At 38.7% G+C, this 17,954-nt stretch overlaps 1 protein-coding gene across 2 annotated transcripts in view; it reads left to right on the forward strand.

The window, feature by feature from the left end:
* Nucleotides 1-17,954, forward strand: part of mamdc2a (MAM domain containing 2a) — a 28,028-nt gene that overhangs the window by 396 nt on the left and 9,678 nt on the right. For both annotated transcript variants that reach the window (XM_015336416.2, XM_015336410.2), the window contains exons 2-9: nt 328-441; nt 9,961-10,211; nt 10,897-10,981; nt 12,867-13,004; nt 13,992-14,248; nt 15,571-15,664; nt 16,357-16,503; nt 17,183-17,448. In XM_015336416.2, the coding sequence (XP_015191902.2) occupies nt 328-441; nt 9,961-10,211; nt 10,897-10,981; nt 12,867-13,004; nt 13,992-14,248; nt 15,571-15,664; nt 16,357-16,503; nt 17,183-17,448 (1,352 nt within the window). The remainder of the gene's footprint in view (nt 1-327; nt 442-9,960; nt 10,212-10,896; nt 10,982-12,866; nt 13,005-13,991; nt 14,249-15,570; nt 15,665-16,356; nt 16,504-17,182; nt 17,449-17,954) is intronic.

Consider the following 17,954-nt stretch of genomic DNA (forward strand, 5'->3'; position numbering starts at 1 on the left):
TCGCCTAAGTTTTCTTTCTGTCAGAATTGTATTTTGTGGCAGGAGAGCAGCTGCAGTTCCTTTCTGTGTGTGTGGAAACATTTCTCTCTTTTATCTCATCAGCTTTCATCTGCTTTTTTATTTCATGTAATGTTTCTTGTTGATTTTAAAACCGGCATAAAGCATATGTACAGCTGAAGAGAGAGATTTGCACTTTTTTTTTGCTAATCAGATATCTTGTCTGTTAAAAAAAGAAAATCAGAAACAGTATCTCTGGAAATCATTTAATACATGTGTTTCTACTTTGTCCTGCTAACGCTGATCTATTTCTGTCTAACTTTTTTCCAGTTTTGCTGTCAGTCCGTGCACAGCAACAGCTACCAGGATCCTGCACTTTTGAGCACAGCACTTGTGGTTATAAATCAGACCCTGCAAACTTGAAATGGGTTCTTAATGAAGAAGGTAGGGATGTACTGACTTTCTAAGTGTAATTATATGTTTTATAAATAGAGCCAGTCTCACTGATTCCTGTAATAGCTTCCCAACCATTCAAACTAGTTATGTCTCTTAGGAACCGAAAACCAAAATGAAAAAAAAAGAAAGAAAGATTTGCAGCGATAGAAGTGGTCTTCAGTGGTTTTATTTAAATTTTCTTTTAAAAACGTTCACTGTTCTGCTTAACTCTTTACCTTCCTAACTTTAAAAAAGGCACATTTTATACATTTCTGTCCACACTTTTCTGTTCAGCCTTCTTGTTGGGCTTTTGATTTCTTGTACAGAGCTTCCTAATAAAAACCTGTGGTGCACTGTTAGAGAATCGCGTTAGAGTATTTTGAATTGATTATGTTTTTGAATTTTGAAAGTTGAAAATATGGAAAATCCAGGGAATCACAAGTTAACAGTTAGGTTTGCACTGTTTGAGGTTAAGGGAAAGAACAACTTCAGAATTACTATATTTTAAAATTCACATTCAAGCACCAATGTGTTCTGCAGTATGTAGGCTCCTTGAGACTGGAAGAGACGGGACAAGGAGGCTATGTGTACAGTTAGTGTTTGCCCTCAGGTGCTCTGACAAAAGGGCACTGAGGGATGAGCTTCTCTTCCATGTGGCCTTACAGCCAGCCTTGAGAGGATATTCTAGAAGACAATCCTTAAGGAATGGAGATTCTGTCAGAATAAACAATAGTACATCACTTAGCACATAAACCATGTGTGATGTGTAACAGACAACCCACGTTGATTTGATTTCATGAAGAAGCAAGAAATCCAAAACTCCCCTATCATCCATCTTTCGAACTACCTTGAGACCTTTAAGGCATCAGTTTCTAAACACGTTTTTATGTATATATTTTACAAGCTTTAAGAGTTTTTTTTTAACATATAGTATACAGTACAGTACATTATTAACTATAGTTTGATAGTGGCATTTCAGGAATTTATCTTTTTAGAGTCAGAGAAGAACAAAACTGCCATTTATATAATTAGCAACTGTAGTAATCTGCACTCCTTTCTGCCTGTTCTGTTAATGCTGGGTTAGTTACGAGGATAGATCATGCTTATCAAGCAGAAGAGTGCTGCTCACTCTGTTTTTGTACACCTTGTACACCAAGTGTGGGCTGGTCTCCTCTTTATACAGTATAAAGCAGACATGATTTTGATATCCCTTGTTTGCAATTCAATGTTTTGTGGGCAAAAATAAAAAAAAACACTAGCACTCACATACAGTTCTTCTCCATTCACTGAAGTTTCTGGCAGTCCCCGTGGATGAGTGGTTGATGAACAGCTTCTTTTGTCTTGTAACTGTGGCATTCAGATTTTAAAGAGGCATATATTATGCCATTCTTGTCGTCCGAGATGCTTGAAAACAAAGGGTTCTTTTGTCAAACAGAATTATTTACAGTACAGTATCCCGCCAGCCATAGCTAGTTTACATAAGCATGAGCATAGGGTTGAATCTATATATTATAGTTATTATACTGTAGTTTTGCCTGACAAAATGTAATCCACTTTTCCTAGAGGATACACTATAGGCTTATGTTCTGAAGTCCCATTTTACTCTATTACTCTGTTTTGTGAGGAAAGGAGGTTTTTTAGTTGTCCTATGTACAGTCTTCAAAAAGCTGAATGCTACCAAGGATAAATTGATGCAGACATTCCAAATGAGCTAAAAGTGACAAAACTATACTGTACTTGAAAATCATCAAAGCCATCTAGTGGTGACAATATGACAATAATGCAATGAAGTTTCTGCTGATCATTCAGCTGACACCCATGAAACTAGTGGGCTTCAGCAGGGATGCAGCTCACACAGCTGTCAGGATTATTGAACACTAAAATCTTTTAAAGAAAGCAGAACCTGCCCTCTCCCAGGCAGTGACAATCTCTCATGAGGAGCAACATAAACATGTCCTACTTCACACTGATACACAGTGCAGAGCTAGTTTCCAATGTCAACTGTGTGCAATCCAGTGGTTCAGAACTCCAAAAACTTTGTAAAGATGATTAAATTACATGTCCAAGACTTCAAAACACAGTTTTGGCAAGTACATACCCCGACAGTGCTGACTGATGTATGAGATTGAATATGGGCTGGATACGCTGTCGTGTGTTTGGATACAAAAACAAAAACTGCTGTGTAATAATCAATAACATAAGAAGAGTTACAAATGACAGAAGGCCTGTCTCATCTGTTTGGTTGCTAGTAGCTAATTGGTCGAAGGGTCTCACCCACCTGTTCTTTTGAAAGATCCAGGGTATCAGGTTCAAAAACATACTGTATCTAGCTACCTTGATCCATACCCCTGCAAGTGTTAGTGTAGAAAATGCCTTCTGTTTTCAATTTTGAATGAACTTGCACATAGTTTCTACTTGTATTCTGTGGCGTGTCTTTCATCTCCTTTTCTACACAGGCATTTGAGTCAATGTGTTTGAGAATATGAATCGGGTTTCATGGTCGTCTCCCCTGTTCAAGATTAAGTTCTTTTCGCCTGTCAGTGGAGCACATTCCTGAGCCCAGGAATGTATCTGGTTGCTCTTCTCTGGAGTGATTCCAGAGCAGCAACATCTTTTTTCTAACATACTGTAATCATCAGCTGTCAATTGTACACAATATTCCAAATGTGATTTTACTAGTGCATCTTTTATTTTTAACATCAAATGATGTGATTTTTATGTTAAATCAAGTACTTTTCAGTATACATCTTAACGTTCCTTAAACATTCGAATGCTTTCTCAAATTGTCTGGAAAATGTTTCAACATAACATTCAGTGTTTCTCATAGGTGGCTTCTTCAGGCTCAGTGTTTCTTATTGTATTTGTACTTTATGTTTTTTCTACCCTGTACGTAACACTTCACAATTCCTTATGTTTTTTCTACCCTACACTGTTATACAATAAATGACTGTCAGTTACATATCCAGTTATAGATGTTGTCTTAATTCTTTTACATTTTCTTTATTCATCCTCATATTTTGTTATTATCTGAAAACCTTAACATTTAACCAACTATACCAGAAAACAGTAATAAAGATCATTGAAATAAATTAGGAATATTAATATTTCTAATGCAGGCCCATTGGTACTCAACTAATTCCGCTAATTTGAGCCTTTACCCCTTACATTACCACACAATCTGTTTTAGAAATCTGAAATTTGTGAACACTCTGCTTTCTTACTGTAGTTACTGTAGTTCTCCCCTTTTAGAAGACTGGTCATCTTTGACAGCTGACCTCGTCAGTAAATTAAACACTGCATTGACTATTACTTTGTACAAACTTGCCCCCTTTTAGCACTCGCTGTTTCCTTCAAGCACTCTTCTCATTGTACACACCTGAACTTTGCAATTTGAAACGAACTGGACAGTGCCTGGAGCACTTAAACAAAAAACCTGGACTAGTGGTTTACACTAAGGCTTACTGTACAATGAATACCTGGAAGTCTAAAACTGCTCTAGCTTCTTCAAGATTCTCCTATGACCTGGATTCAATCGGCTGTGGACGAGTAAATCATAAAGTGCTCTTCTCTGTTATTAACAAGTACATTAAACCCCCTGATAATTCTGCTCTGTCTTCCACCCCTGACCACTGTCTGAAGTTTTTGCAATTCTTTCAGTCAAAGATTGATCCTATAAATCTGCAATCATCTGAATCAAGCCTCAGTCTTGAAGTTGGACAACAGTTTGAGCCCTAGCTTTTTCACTGACATTCCCTCTATTCCAGATTTTTCTGAATTGTGCTTAGGTAATTCAGATCAACTTACAAAATTTATGTACATTTGTAAAACAAATATTTTACATTTTTTACACCTGTAAAACAACTTCTTGTCGCCTAGATCCAGTCCCTCTTGCCTGCCAGACATCTGCCTGTTATTTGTCAACATCATCAACAGGTCCTTTTCCCCGGGTGTGGTCGCTACTGCCTAGCTTGGTTTCTGATATAATGATGAACTACAGACCAATTTCTAATTTACCATTTCTGTCTAAGGTTTTAGGACATGTGGTTGCACGTCAATTACAGGATCACATGACAGCTAATGACTTGTTTGAACCATTTCAGTCTGGTTTTCACTCTAATCATAGCACTGAGACTGCTCTTGCAGGGTTGTGAATGATTTACTTATTGCCTCTGACTCTTGGGATATAAGTATCCTTTTGTTTTTTTTATCTTAGTGCTGCTTTTGATACAGTAAATCATTTGTTTTTGCAAACATTCAATCGCTTGCAGACATTCATGTCTATCAGTGGTACTGTCTTTAACTGGATCTGCTCTTATCTGACTGGCAGGCAGCATTTTGTCTCTCTTGGTCTTCATACTGTAAATCCCCATAGCCCCAGTAAATCATGGAGTGCCTGCTGAGTTCAATATTGGGCCATTTTATCATTTATATGCTTCCTCTCTGTAAAATTATATGCAAACATGGTCTGTAGTTTCACTCTTATGCAGATGATTTGATTCTCATTTTACCATTGAAATATCTTCCTCCTCTTATTTCCCTCTTCCATCACTTCTCTTGTTTGCATGACATCAAACTATGGTTGACATCAAATTCCCTGAAGTTAAATAGTGACAAAACAGAAATTTAGCTAGCAAATTTCAGCTGGGAAAGCTTGAGAGCTTCATAGCATTGGTTGATGCCTTCCTCATTTACAAATCTACCGTACTGAAAATTTTGATTAAGACAAATCACTTTAGAAACTTTGCCCGCATTATACAATTTCTAGCAATATATGACGCTGAGTGCCTGATTCCTGCGTTTATAAAATGAAAGATTGATTTCTCTTACTCTTTACTCTACTGGCTCCCTAACATTCTTCTCAACAAGTTACAATATAGTTACAAGTGGTGTGTGCTGCAACTCACACCAGACCCTGGGAGCATACCACTCCTACACTTAAGTCTCTTTATTGGTTGCCTATAAGTTCATGTATTCAAGATAAGATCTTGTTAATTTTTTTCAGGGCTCTAAATAATCTGACCCCATCATTCATCTGTGAAATCCTCCATGTTCACACTCTTACCCAAAAGGCTCTGTTCACGAGAGGCTGCTCTTTCGCTTGTTGTAACTGAGACTCGGACATTCGGTGACTGTGCCTTATGTACGAATCTGTGTTTTTATTATTAGTAGTAGCATTATTATTATTATTAGTAGTAGTACTGTAGTATCGTCCAAACACATGCATTATGTAAATGACTATTGCTTGGTGGTTTAGAAATAATCACATACAGTATGCAGAACTTTATCACCAAGATAAGTTTTCTTAAAATCTAAATTTACCATATTGTCCAAATAGGAGATGATCTGGTTTTGTTCTCAGTACTGTATTTTTTCCACAAATTTGACTGTACCAGTAAGTGAAGTCAGGCTTATTGGTCAATAATTACTTTGTTCAGTTTTTTAACAATTAGAAATTTTTCACTCAGTTAGTAGTACCCCTTTCTTGACTGACTGTTGGAAATCGTTCCATTATCAGCCTATAGTGTTTATAATGTTTTCTTTTCTGAACTACGATTGCTACACAAATGCTATTGGATATGGAACACAATCCTTCCTTGCCATGTTGTTGATTCTTTTTTGTTCACCACTGGAGTGTCAAGTATCCATGTAGTACTGTACATGAGTCATTACTCTGTCTTGGCTTATAAGAACATGAGTACTAGTGCATGGTAACATTTTGACTTGAGCCTCTCTAGGCTTGAATTCTGCAGCTTTTCCTACATATGCTAACATTCAGTTTGCCCTTTTTTATTACTACCCCACATTCTCTAGAGGAGGAAATTGATGTAAGATAGTTGGGGACAGCAGGATATGTAATTGTCTGACACTGGCAAGAAGCAGTTAATTTTCTGAGGAGCTAAGACGGTAAAGCTTGTGTCCTGAGCAGAGGGCAATAGTACAGGAGGAACCTAAGGATTTTCTGGCTAGTGAACTAGGCCAATGGGGAAAGAAGCTTTTGTACATTCAATAATGAATCATGCTGTTGCCTACTGTATGAACAGTTTAGAGTATTAACCCTAACTGAGCTTGTTTTTTGGGGTGAACACCCAGGGTATGTCCGACATATGGTTGCACACAGCATCTCTCCCTGCTACTTACTGTATTCAAACTGCTTTCGGCAGGATTGTAATGTGCTCTTGGATGCGTCATTGTAAAAACAATAACATTTCGAATTTTGCTAAAGCCAGTTTACATTACGATCTAAAAATAAAAACTAAGGATCTAATGATGCTCTTGGGCTTTGTGCCAAATGACTGAGGAACAGTAGCCGGGCTGGAAGGTGAAATGTGGTGTCAGCGATGGAAACCACCTTGTGAGCATTCAGCTGGAAATTCTACAGCTGTGTTTACAATACCTTCTGCAAAGTCGAGTATGAAGTGCTGGCAACTCGAGAGACCTATGCAATCACTTTCATGGCCAAAATGTAGTCCAAGACACAACATTGTTTATGTGACATAATCTACTTTGTTATCCTCGAAAATGCAATAACCTAAATAAAAAATATATACTTTATCTTGGGCTGAAGTGGTGTTTTTGTTTAGTTTCCCTGGTAACGTAAATTGTGGCCAACGTTTTAGGATTGTGAGCTGTTTGCACAGACAGACCTTTTTTCAACCGTTCTCATGTCAGACAGGCTCAAGGATTCTGGTGTTCATTTTCTAACACCTGGGTATCATAACGAAGGATATAACTTTTGAAAAACACAGAGATAAATTCAAAATCCTTCTTAAACTGCACCCTAAGAGCAACAAATTAAATTTGATTTACCAGGATTACATAAAACGATTCTTCTCATATATGGTAATCCAAGCTTTCATCTTCAGGAGGTGGTTCATTCCTAGTTATCTGATGTCCTGCAGCTTATACTTCTTGCAGCAGATGTTACATTTTGTTCCTTGAAACAACTGAAATACTCTACTGTCCCAAACAATAATAACATACTGAAGAGTTCTCGAGTTCAAATATGGGCTCCAGTGTCTGTCTGTGTAGAATTGGCATATTCTCCCTGCTTGTGCACGTTTTCTCCTGGTTCTCTCCCACAATGCATAAACATGCAGGTTAAAGTAGTTCAAGTAGGTAGCTGCGTCAGCATGTGTAGGCTGCAGGAACAAGTTAAAGGTTTATTCCATGCTGGAAAGAGAAGAAAGGAAACTCAATGTTTCGGCTGTGGACACTTCTTTAGGTGTGCAGATCAACGTGCAGGTTAGGTTCCTTGCTTATTCAACATTGTCTCTATTCTTAAGGACCATACCTAGGGCTCCCTCACTAAGCAGTTTCTGCCAAAATCCTCTCACCCCAAAATGGAAATAATCTTAAAGGCTTTCAACTCATGTGTGCAACACCTCTCACCAAGTAAAACGCAAGACAGGGAGGACACACCTGAAACTGGACAAGGGCTCAACTTGTGCTCCTACAAGTCAGCCGTTTTCCTAATTAATTTGATAGTTAAAGAAAAATGTCATTTGTAACTAAAATGAAATATCTTCATCAGATCAAAGGGTAGAATGGGGATAGAAAACTGCACACTTCTAAAGATTATGGCTCTACAGTTTGCCCTGCACTGTCTATTTTCAAAGTTGTCAAACTTCGTAATTTGAAAGCCTCCAAGAAATAATCTTGATCACAGGCAGTTTTTAAGCACTGAGATATTTCTTCAGTTTTCTGATGATTTTTAAAGCCCATGACTCAGTGATACTTTACAGCTGTCAGGGTACCAGTCTGTTCTGAGGACGACACCCATGGATTCTGACATTTGTCTTTCTTTTGACTCTTCTATTTGTGTAAAGCCCAAACACAGTGCTGATCCTGACTAAAAGGATTACTTCTTAATAATGTCTCCTGCAGCTGTCTGTTAAGTCAGCTGTGTTATATTATACCAATACTATCCTGCTCTGTGTGTAAGAATTGTTTTTTTTTAAATACAACCTGTTAACAAACTGAGGTAAAATTCCATTTGAATCCAAGATTTTAACTTTTATGCTCTCATTATGATATGCATGCACCATTAAAACAGACTCTGGAACTATGTACACATGTTTCAGATCCCAGGAAATGCTGCTCTGTGAAATCAACTCTTGAGTGTCAAGAATAATAAAAAAAAGACTGGATTGTTTTTGCCATAAGGACATCTGGGTGTATTATCAAGGCCATGAAAAGTTAGAAATTATGAATTGGCATTACTTTCAGTTGCAATGGTCTTCCTTTACCAAGCGTGTGAAGTATCTCAGAATTTTTTGTGTTACAGACTAAATGTTTACCCTACATAATAATTTACAATTTGATTTCACATTCTTTATTTAAACCAAACAAACACTTGGGTGTTTGTCCACAGTTACAGAAAGTAAGAAGACTCCATTTTGTTCTAGTGCTTCTTGCTCTACCCATGCTTGTGCTGTGTGCGGAGACAAAGTGTGACCATTTCTCTTGACACCAGACAGAATTGTGGTGCAATGTGGCTCATTGTGTTTAGCACTCAAACCTCCAATAGAGGGCAGGGAGGTGGGCTAGCACTCACTCATCACTGATCTACACAGAATGCCTGTGCTGAATGCTACATCCTCTGAATGCTGGGTTTTCGCACACAACAAATGTAAGAACACTTACAAACTCCTGTACAGCCTCCTGTAATGCCTTCCTGACTTGATACTGATAATATAATTTTTAGGATAGGTCTCTGTAGGTCCTGACATCTGCAGATTGTGTGCTGACTAACAGTACTCCACATCAACACACAAACTCCATTCTCTGATCATGGCAGTGACGTCCCTGTGAAATTTAGAGTCGTCTTTAAAGTTGCTCTGCTCACAAATAAGGCACTTAAAGGTATAGCTCCAGGGTATCTTAAATGTCTACCATATGGCTATAGTACAGCTCTTAATCTGAAACCTGCTGGTTCAGAACTTTTTGCTCAGCTGAAGAAAGACTCTACACTCTACACTAGGGAGCTCCTCGGAGCTCACTGTCCAAATCCATTAAAGATATTTTTAATTTTAATTTTAACTTTCTTAGTTTCAAAATACTTTATTTTCCTCTTAGAAAAGACGTTGCTTTCCACTGTAGCTTTACATGTATGATTTGGTTTTAGTCTTGGTTTTACTTGGTCAGTCTACTGTGTTTTTCTTTTGTTTCTTTATTTTTACTCTTATTACTGTTATGTAAATTCCCTGTACGCTCTTTTACTGCACTTTGCGGTTCTTGAAATTTGCTCAGAATAGAATTGTATTGTTAGAAACAGCATTTTTCTTGCACAGTAGATCATAATAGAAATTTGGAGCAATTTTCAAATCCAACAAGGTGTTGGGAACAATACCAAGGTTATGTAAAATATGGGCTCATATTTTTGAACTCTTTTGAAAATATCATGTCGTGGCTACTGTATATGGTTACTAACCAGCCACGACCAGAAAAGATGTAGACAGAAAAGAAGCTTGCTGAAGATGGGGCTAAGCAGGTTGATGTTCTGTTGTTAACCTGCACTCCTGTTCTCAGGGCGCTTCATCTCTGCGGACTTGGCCTTTGCAGCAGGAGTTGAGAAGGCTGTACTTATAAGCCCTGACCTGGAACTGCTTCAGTGGAGCTGCCTGAGGCTCGTCTACCAGATCTCTGGCTCGGGCTCCTTGGAGATGCACCTGAGGCCGGAAGGAGAGAGCTTTGACTACCTGCTGTGGTCAGCAAACCAGCCCTCTGACAGCTGGCTCATCGCCAGTGTGGACCTCAGGAACAGCTCGAGCTCACAAAAGGTGCCTGCCTGACCAACAGCTGAAGCTAACAGGTTCTCATTCATACAGCCCATGCTTTATTTTACTGCAACGAGGTGTTTGCTTAAATAAAATATAAGGTCGATGTTACTTGATTGTACATAGCATGGCTGAGGGAAAAGGAATTATTTGTCCTTTATGAGCTATACTTTTTGTTTCTACAGTTTATTTGTCAATTTTCACTGTTATCCCTCTTTTTCGATAAATGGAAGCACAAATAAAGTATACTGCATACAAAGAGAAAAATAAGATTTCTCGCTTCAATTTAACAATCATGAACCTTGAATGAATACAAAGCAATGTAAAACGTTGCTGGTCTAAGAAAATTAGCATTTGGTTCACCACTCCAATGCTTACCTTTCTAAACCATTAGTTGCTCAGCAACACCAAACGTTACTGTGTTTTAGTCCAAATTTTCTTACTGATTCATTCTTGGATAAATAATAACAATTCTAATTATAAATATGTATCCCTTAAACATAATGGCTGGAAGGATTCAAAGACACATTTGTTTAAAGTAGCAATGTAATTACTAATTTCAATATTAGAAAAGTAGCAACAGTTCTTGAATTTGCACATTTTGGCACTAACCCTGGTGTGTCTGAAGAGCTAATTTCTTACATTTACAATGATGTAATTTTTCCTCTTAAATGTATTCTGTTCTTAGATTTTAATTGAAGGCAGACCTGGGAAAGAGACAGGCAACAGTGTTGCCATCTTTGAAATACACATTGTGCCTGGATACTGTATTGGTAAGTAACATCTCTGCAGATGCTTGGTGCATCATTGCTAAAATAACTCATGTATTGAAAGAATTGCTGAAAGAACTAATTAAATGTATTGAATTCAGTATTACCAAGCTGGGAAGCCTGTTTCTTGCCAGAGAATTCTGACGTAGGCCTGAAAACATGATGTATTTGCACAGCTTTTGAAATTCCTGCAAAACTGTTCTTTCCAAAATAAAAAAGAGGCCTTTTTAGAAAAGGATGTTTTCTTTTCTGTGCTAGTTAAATGCCTAGTGGGCAGACTGGTTAAGTCAGTTTGTTCTGTAAGCACCCACCTCTAAAATAAATACACACGGAAGGTGGTGGGGGGTTTGCATTTCACAGCTTTTCACCCCGGATACACCCATCACTGCCATGGAGTTTATTCAGTAATTCTGGGGGAGCAAGGACAGTCCCGGATGGTTGCCAAGCCCAGATGGGAAAGAACCAGAGAGTTTCTAGTGGGAGGTGACAAGCTGGGAACAGACTATGCTGCCTAATATACAGTAACTGAATGATTTAATTATTCTGGCAGTGGTGGTGGCAGTGAAGAAATCTGAAAGAAAACTGTGTTTGTCTTAAAAGAACACACCGCCCTGCCAGAACCTTGGATTCATCTCCCTTCAGTTTCATTCCTTAGCTAATCACTGCGCACAGCATACAAGAACACACGTACTGAGGGCAGAGCAATACCTCCATCTCTCCTGTTCCTCCTCCTCATCAATTACTAATGTAGTCAATTATTGGGAAAAAACCTTTTTTGGTCAACAGCATTGTCTGTAGTGTTGATTTAGATCTGGTTCATAAAGTTAGAATCAATATTTTTTTTGGTATTTCCACCCAGTTTAGAACAGTCAATTGTATACTTTTCATGTGTCAGCTCACAGCTCTGAGCACTGCGACCACACACAGGGGAGCATGAGGGAGTGTAAACAGATGTCACAGGCATATACAGCTACATACCAAAGGTTCAAAGCCCAATGAAGTGTCCCTCACTTAAACCTTCAATTTGTGAATGTGAGGTTGAGCAAGGGTTGCTGTGCCGAGAGAGCCCTGGCCATTTAATCCCTCTTTAAAGATTAACTGCAATGCTATTTTTACATTTCGGGATTATAATGAGTTAGCAGTGATGGGTGCATTTCAAACCACAATGAAACTACCAAATATACAGTAACGTGTACAACATCCAATTTACATCACAAAAGAGACTTAGTTTCAATGTATGCATACCGCCAAATTTCTGTCATACTGCAAAAAAACATCCAATTATGACCAAGTGAAATTTTCCTACTACATTAATGGTAAATATTTTCATGAAACCGACATATAAGGCAGCATATTTTTTAAATACTTTTAAGTATTGGAAAAAGGAGAAACCTGCCAACCAACTAGAATGCACTCATAATAATTAACATTGTTAGGAGACCAAATTTCTCAATTGCTTACAGAAACTAGTGAGCAGGAAGGGCTATTTCATGTCACAATTTGTGCAATCTCTCTCTCTCGCCCATGGCGAGATCAGCGATTTGTGACAACATGGTGACCACACACTACTAATTTTACACTTTTTTACACCAGCAATTAATTTATTTGGTTACTGAGATTTAATAACCAGTCTGAGAAATTGGGACTGCAGTTCCCCTTAAACCTTGGCAGGCTGTGGAGCTCAGCTAATTGTGTGCTTCAGTTTGGAGAATAGCGGCTGCAACTGACTAAAGACATGACTGAGGCTCCAACAACCTGCACTTGGGAAATCACCTTTTCCTTTTGGGCCACTCAAAACTGCAAACTGAAATTAATCAATATATTGTTTGTGGAACCGGTAGTTTCTGACTTCTTCAAAAAATTACAATGTTTTTTAAACTGTTGACAGAGTGTAACTTTGAAGAACACCATCTCTGTGGCTATATAAATATCTGGAACCCCAATGTGAATTGGTACGTAGGTGGGAGTGTTGCAAGGGATTCCGAGTCCAATCTGCCTGACGACCACACAATGAGCAACCAAAGAGGTATGAGCTAGATGTCACAAAAGCTTTCTTTCCGGGCCCTATGAAGACAACACAATCCGGTGTGGAGTGCGGAGACACTGGGGAGAAAAGCATGCAGGATACGGGAATAAAAACAGGGGGTCGTGTCCAAGGAGTGCTGGTGGTCGGGGAAGGTGTAGTGAGGCGAACAATCCGGGGACGAGTCCAAAGAGAAGTCCAAAAACAGGGCATAAGTCCATGACCAGATGATCCATCCAAGACAAAAGATTAAAAACCAGAACCGGATTGGGACCGGCAGGGGGAACGGGAACAGGAACAGAAACTTAAAACCATGACAGAGCCAGGCGGAGCCAGGCGGAGACCGGACACAATACGAGAACCATTGCAGAGCCCAGATTAGCGTCTGTGTCTGGCTTTTAAGGGGGAACTGAAAAGGGGCTGGAACAAGGAACAGGTGTGGGGAATGAAGCAAACAAGGAAGGGCTGGAGCGCCCTTAAGAGGAGGGGTTTGCGATCGTGACACTAGAGCTGTGGATGCAGTATTCCACAGTCAATGGAGTCAATCCAATGGAGTGATTATATAGAATTATATATGACTCCAATTATCAATGGAGTGAAGTATAGAAGGCTCTCGATATCTGTGATTTTGACATTCACAAATTTGCTTCTTCACAATTCAGCCTGACTAAAGGGATCTTTGATGGAAGAAGAGCAAAGAGGAATGAAACTGAGCTGTAGGTTGCTAGGTGCAACTTTATAAATTAGCTTCCCAACAGACTAGATCAGACGAATCCAGCATTTGACATTTGTGATACTATTGTTTGTTTTAGTTAATCACTGTTATTTTAATTAACTTAAAGCCAATGTTATAGTACTTTAATTGTCAAATCAGGGAGGGTTACATTTATATATAAACTTTTACAACCTTTCTATGTTCGTATTTACCCAATATGTAGTTTGTGATGCAAGTGTTTGTGCTCTTTTTTAAACATTTTGCCTTGTTTCTAGGTCACTACATGTATGTGGATTCGGTTTATGCCAAGAACTTCCAAGAAGTAGCTCAGCTTATGTCACCCATAATGACCACACCTATGTCAGGCTGCTTGTCCTTCTACTACCAGCTGGATCAAGAGAAAGGCAATATTTTCTCTGTGTTCACAAGAGACAAACTGGGTCATTATGAGGAAATCTGGAGACCTGATATTTATACCAAGTCAGTTTGGAAGTTAGTACAAGTGGACATTAAAGCACCTCATCCATTGGAGGTTGGTATAATATTTGATTTCACACAAAGTCAGGAATGTACTGTTTGAGAAGGTTTACATTCCTTGTCTTTAGTGAGTTTATATGTAGATGACCAAGGGTGGGCCTGGCCACTGGAGGTGAATGCTCATATTACATCTATTAAAGTGATGATTTGAAAAAATATTTTGAAAATTTAAACTCACCTTAGATGGAACCCAAGGCCAGGTTAGTTATCTTTGTTTAACTGGACTGTTATTACTTTCCATTTTATGGAGTATGATGTTTTGTGCAGTTTATCATATACTGTATGGATTTTATCTTGGCAGACATTTATATAACATTTTATAGCTAGCACATCCATATATGGTTTTCCACATTATTCTCGCAGCACTTTTTTTACATGTAAAGTGAAAAACTATCGCCAAATTTAGAGGCACAATTCATGGAAATTGATGTGAAATGTACAGTGTGGGGAATAATTAATTAATCGTTCTTGCCAAAAAGTTAAGAAGGCTTCCTTGCAGGAGTTTGAATAATGACAATGCAATTCAAATTCCTAGAACAGCTATGTTTTTTACAGATGAAAAGTCCTTGAAAGCAAGTGGAGTTTACTCTTCATATACCAAATAGAGGTATAAGAAGGTGCTGATTATTTGTTATTACTAACTGGAGTTTTCAAAACTCACAACTGTATACAATAAAAGCTGTTTTTTTAAGAATGATTCAGTTTGACCCCTTTTAGTAAAGCAGGAATAATAATAATTCCTTATCCTTACATAGCACTTTTTAGCACATAAAATAGGCCTCCTAATAATCCCCATCTATGAAATGGCTTCATCACTGTGCTCTCCTCACCACTGATAGCTGATGTGTGGTGAGCGTTCTGGCGCACTATGGCTGCCGTCACATCATCCAGGTGGGGCTGCACATCAGTGGTGGTCCCCATTACCTGTAAAGTGCTTTGAGTGGTGTGTCTAGAAAAGTACTATATAAATGTAAGCAATTATAATGTTAATACTCTTGAGAGCACCAAATCACTTCAAATTCCCAAGCAAGACTTGGAGGAAAACTGCACTGGGAAGATTGCATGAGTCAATTATATGTTTCTTTCCAGACTGGAGTGGGGAGCATCTATCAAACTTAATTCTTAAGACTAAAACTACATAATGAGAGAATGCAGAAAGAAGAAAGAGACACTACCATATTTGCCATTCGTTTTTTCACATGAAATGGTTGTGAATGCTATTTAGCAATATGCGCATTCTTGCTTTGTGTCTTTTCTGGTTGAACAGCTGGTCATTAAAGTATGTCCGATGATTTGTCTCCTGTTTCTTTGCTCAAGGTTGTTTTCGAAGTCGCCTTCAACAGCGCCAGGGGAGGATACGTAGCTCTTGATGACATTTCTTTCTCCCCTGAATTCTGCAGCACTGAGACAGGTGGGAGTGATTTGATTTCCAACTGTGTGATGCATGTACTGTACAGTACGCAGAATCGGTTCAGCCTGTGGTGGACATGGTTCCTCTGATCGTTATCTCCAACACATCTAGAACTTATTTATTTTTTAATTAAAGAAACCAGAATAACCACCAAAACAAATTCTGGTGCAGATGTTTTGAGAGACAAAGTGAAAATGAAGACATTTTACCCTTCTGCAAGTTTAGCCCTCCCATTTGGAAACCCTGAAGGCACTAGATGTGCAATGTAAATTCAGCTGTATCACAGAAGCATACAAATCAAGGTAGAAAGGCAATGTGCTTTAATTTAATCAATAATTATAGCTGAATGGGTAGCGGAGCTAGTGTGGTGACGTCAGCGCCCTCACTGCGCGTAGCAGGGACCTCAGCTGCCTGGGCTGGGGGAGGTCTCCTTTAGCTCACGCGGTTGGTTCCTGTTGCGTTACACTGGACACCCAGGTTCGCACCCCAGGTGTGCAGGACGGCACGGGTGGCGGGGGGCACGACCCCGCGCGGAACCGCGACGATCACAAATGCATAGCTCATTTAATCTTTAACGAAAAAGAGTGAATCTTTGAAAACACGATCTAAAAAAAAAAAGTCTAAGCTAGCACATGAAAAATGTTTTTTTGTATCATTCATAGGATTATAAACAGAGCTGTCATTTCTTCCAGAACCTTTCTTTGATCCTTCGATTGCCAGCTGTAACTTTGAAGAAAGTTTTTGTCGGTACCACCAGGAGCACATGGAAGGCTCTGTATGGAACAGAGTTTCAGTACGGCCTAATATCTACAGGATAGGAGATCATACAACAGGCTCAGGTAAGATGGCAAACCCAGCTAGACACACAACTGCAGTCATACAAATCTACATTTAACATATATACTGTACTCTAAATACCAGAAAACCTTAGGAATCCATCTTGTATTTTCACCCATTAATATTACGTAGGCAATGGAAACAGATTAACCTGTTTGAACACAATATTATGACAAACTGTGAAACGCCAGAAGGAATGTTCCACTATTTTTCTTCCCCAATCCTGAAATGAGAGATCACTTTATTGGCTGTAGACATTCGATGAGCAATGGTTGAAGGTGATCTCGCTGGATAATGTTACCTACTTGTTGAGACTTGTGTACCAGCTATTGCTAGAACAGATGTCCATGTTGCCACAATGCCTTAATCTTTCAGTATAATAATCCTCTTCCCCCAAACGATATGGATCGCACAAGACTACACCCACTGACTGCCTGTATTGGCCATTCATCATTCATCATGGCCAATAAAGCCAGTCAGGGCATGCGGGTTTTTTCACGTGTTTGAAATTTGGTGACACCAAACATACAGTCACCTTTATTTTCACTGTCTACTCATTGTCTTCCTAAATGAGAATATTAAATGAACTGGTTGTGTGAAAGAAAAGAAGATCAAAAGCCATCTGAATCTTTTAAAGCCTATATTATTCAGGAAGACACTAAGGTTCCCAGTGTTTTGCAGGATCGTTCTTAATGGCCAACACCAGATATACATCACGACCCGGCTACGTGGGGCGGCTGTACGGACCCTTCCTGCCAGGAAACCTGAAGTACTGTCTGAGGTTTTTCTATGCGTTGCATGGCTTCATGAAAGTAGACAATGTCCTGGCTGTGTACATCTATGACGAGAACAATATCGCCCAGGAGAAAGTCTGGACAGTGTCTGAAGGTTCGAGAAGTGTCTGGACTGAGGTTGAGGTCACCTTCCAAAAGCCGATGCCAACTAAGGTAAAAACTCTGGTAAAATGGTCTGTCACCTTTTAACTCATATCACCATTTTTAATTAAAAACAATTATCGTTCACCTCCTGCAAAGAAGGTCAAGATTTCTTTCTGATGTTTTCAGTTACTCAATTTATGTTTTTAAATAATGATGGTACTGTCATGCCCGAGCAAGCGCTGGTGATTGGATACACCACATACACAAGCGGGACAGCATACCTCCCGGCACTCTTTAGGACATCTAATGCTATTTTTAAGATTAAATGGATACAAAACTATTTAAAAAATAAGCAAAGTGTATGGCATATAATCCCCAGTAGGATATTTCAAGAAGTAAGTGGTCTAGAGTTTTTACTAAAATGTAACTTTAACATTGGAAAAATACCCTTGAAACTTGCCAGTTTTCTTAAACAAGTACTTCTGACGTGGTCACTTATGTACAAACATAACTTTTCCCCACATAGATTTACTATCTGGAATAACAAATATATAAAAATTAGAAATAAAACCTTA

The sequence above is a fragment of the Lepisosteus oculatus genome, chromosome 3 (assembly GCF_040954835.1).
Source record: "Lepisosteus oculatus isolate fLepOcu1 chromosome 3, fLepOcu1.hap2, whole genome shotgun sequence".
Lineage (NCBI taxonomy): Eukaryota > Metazoa > Chordata > Actinopteri > Semionotiformes > Lepisosteidae > Lepisosteus > Lepisosteus oculatus.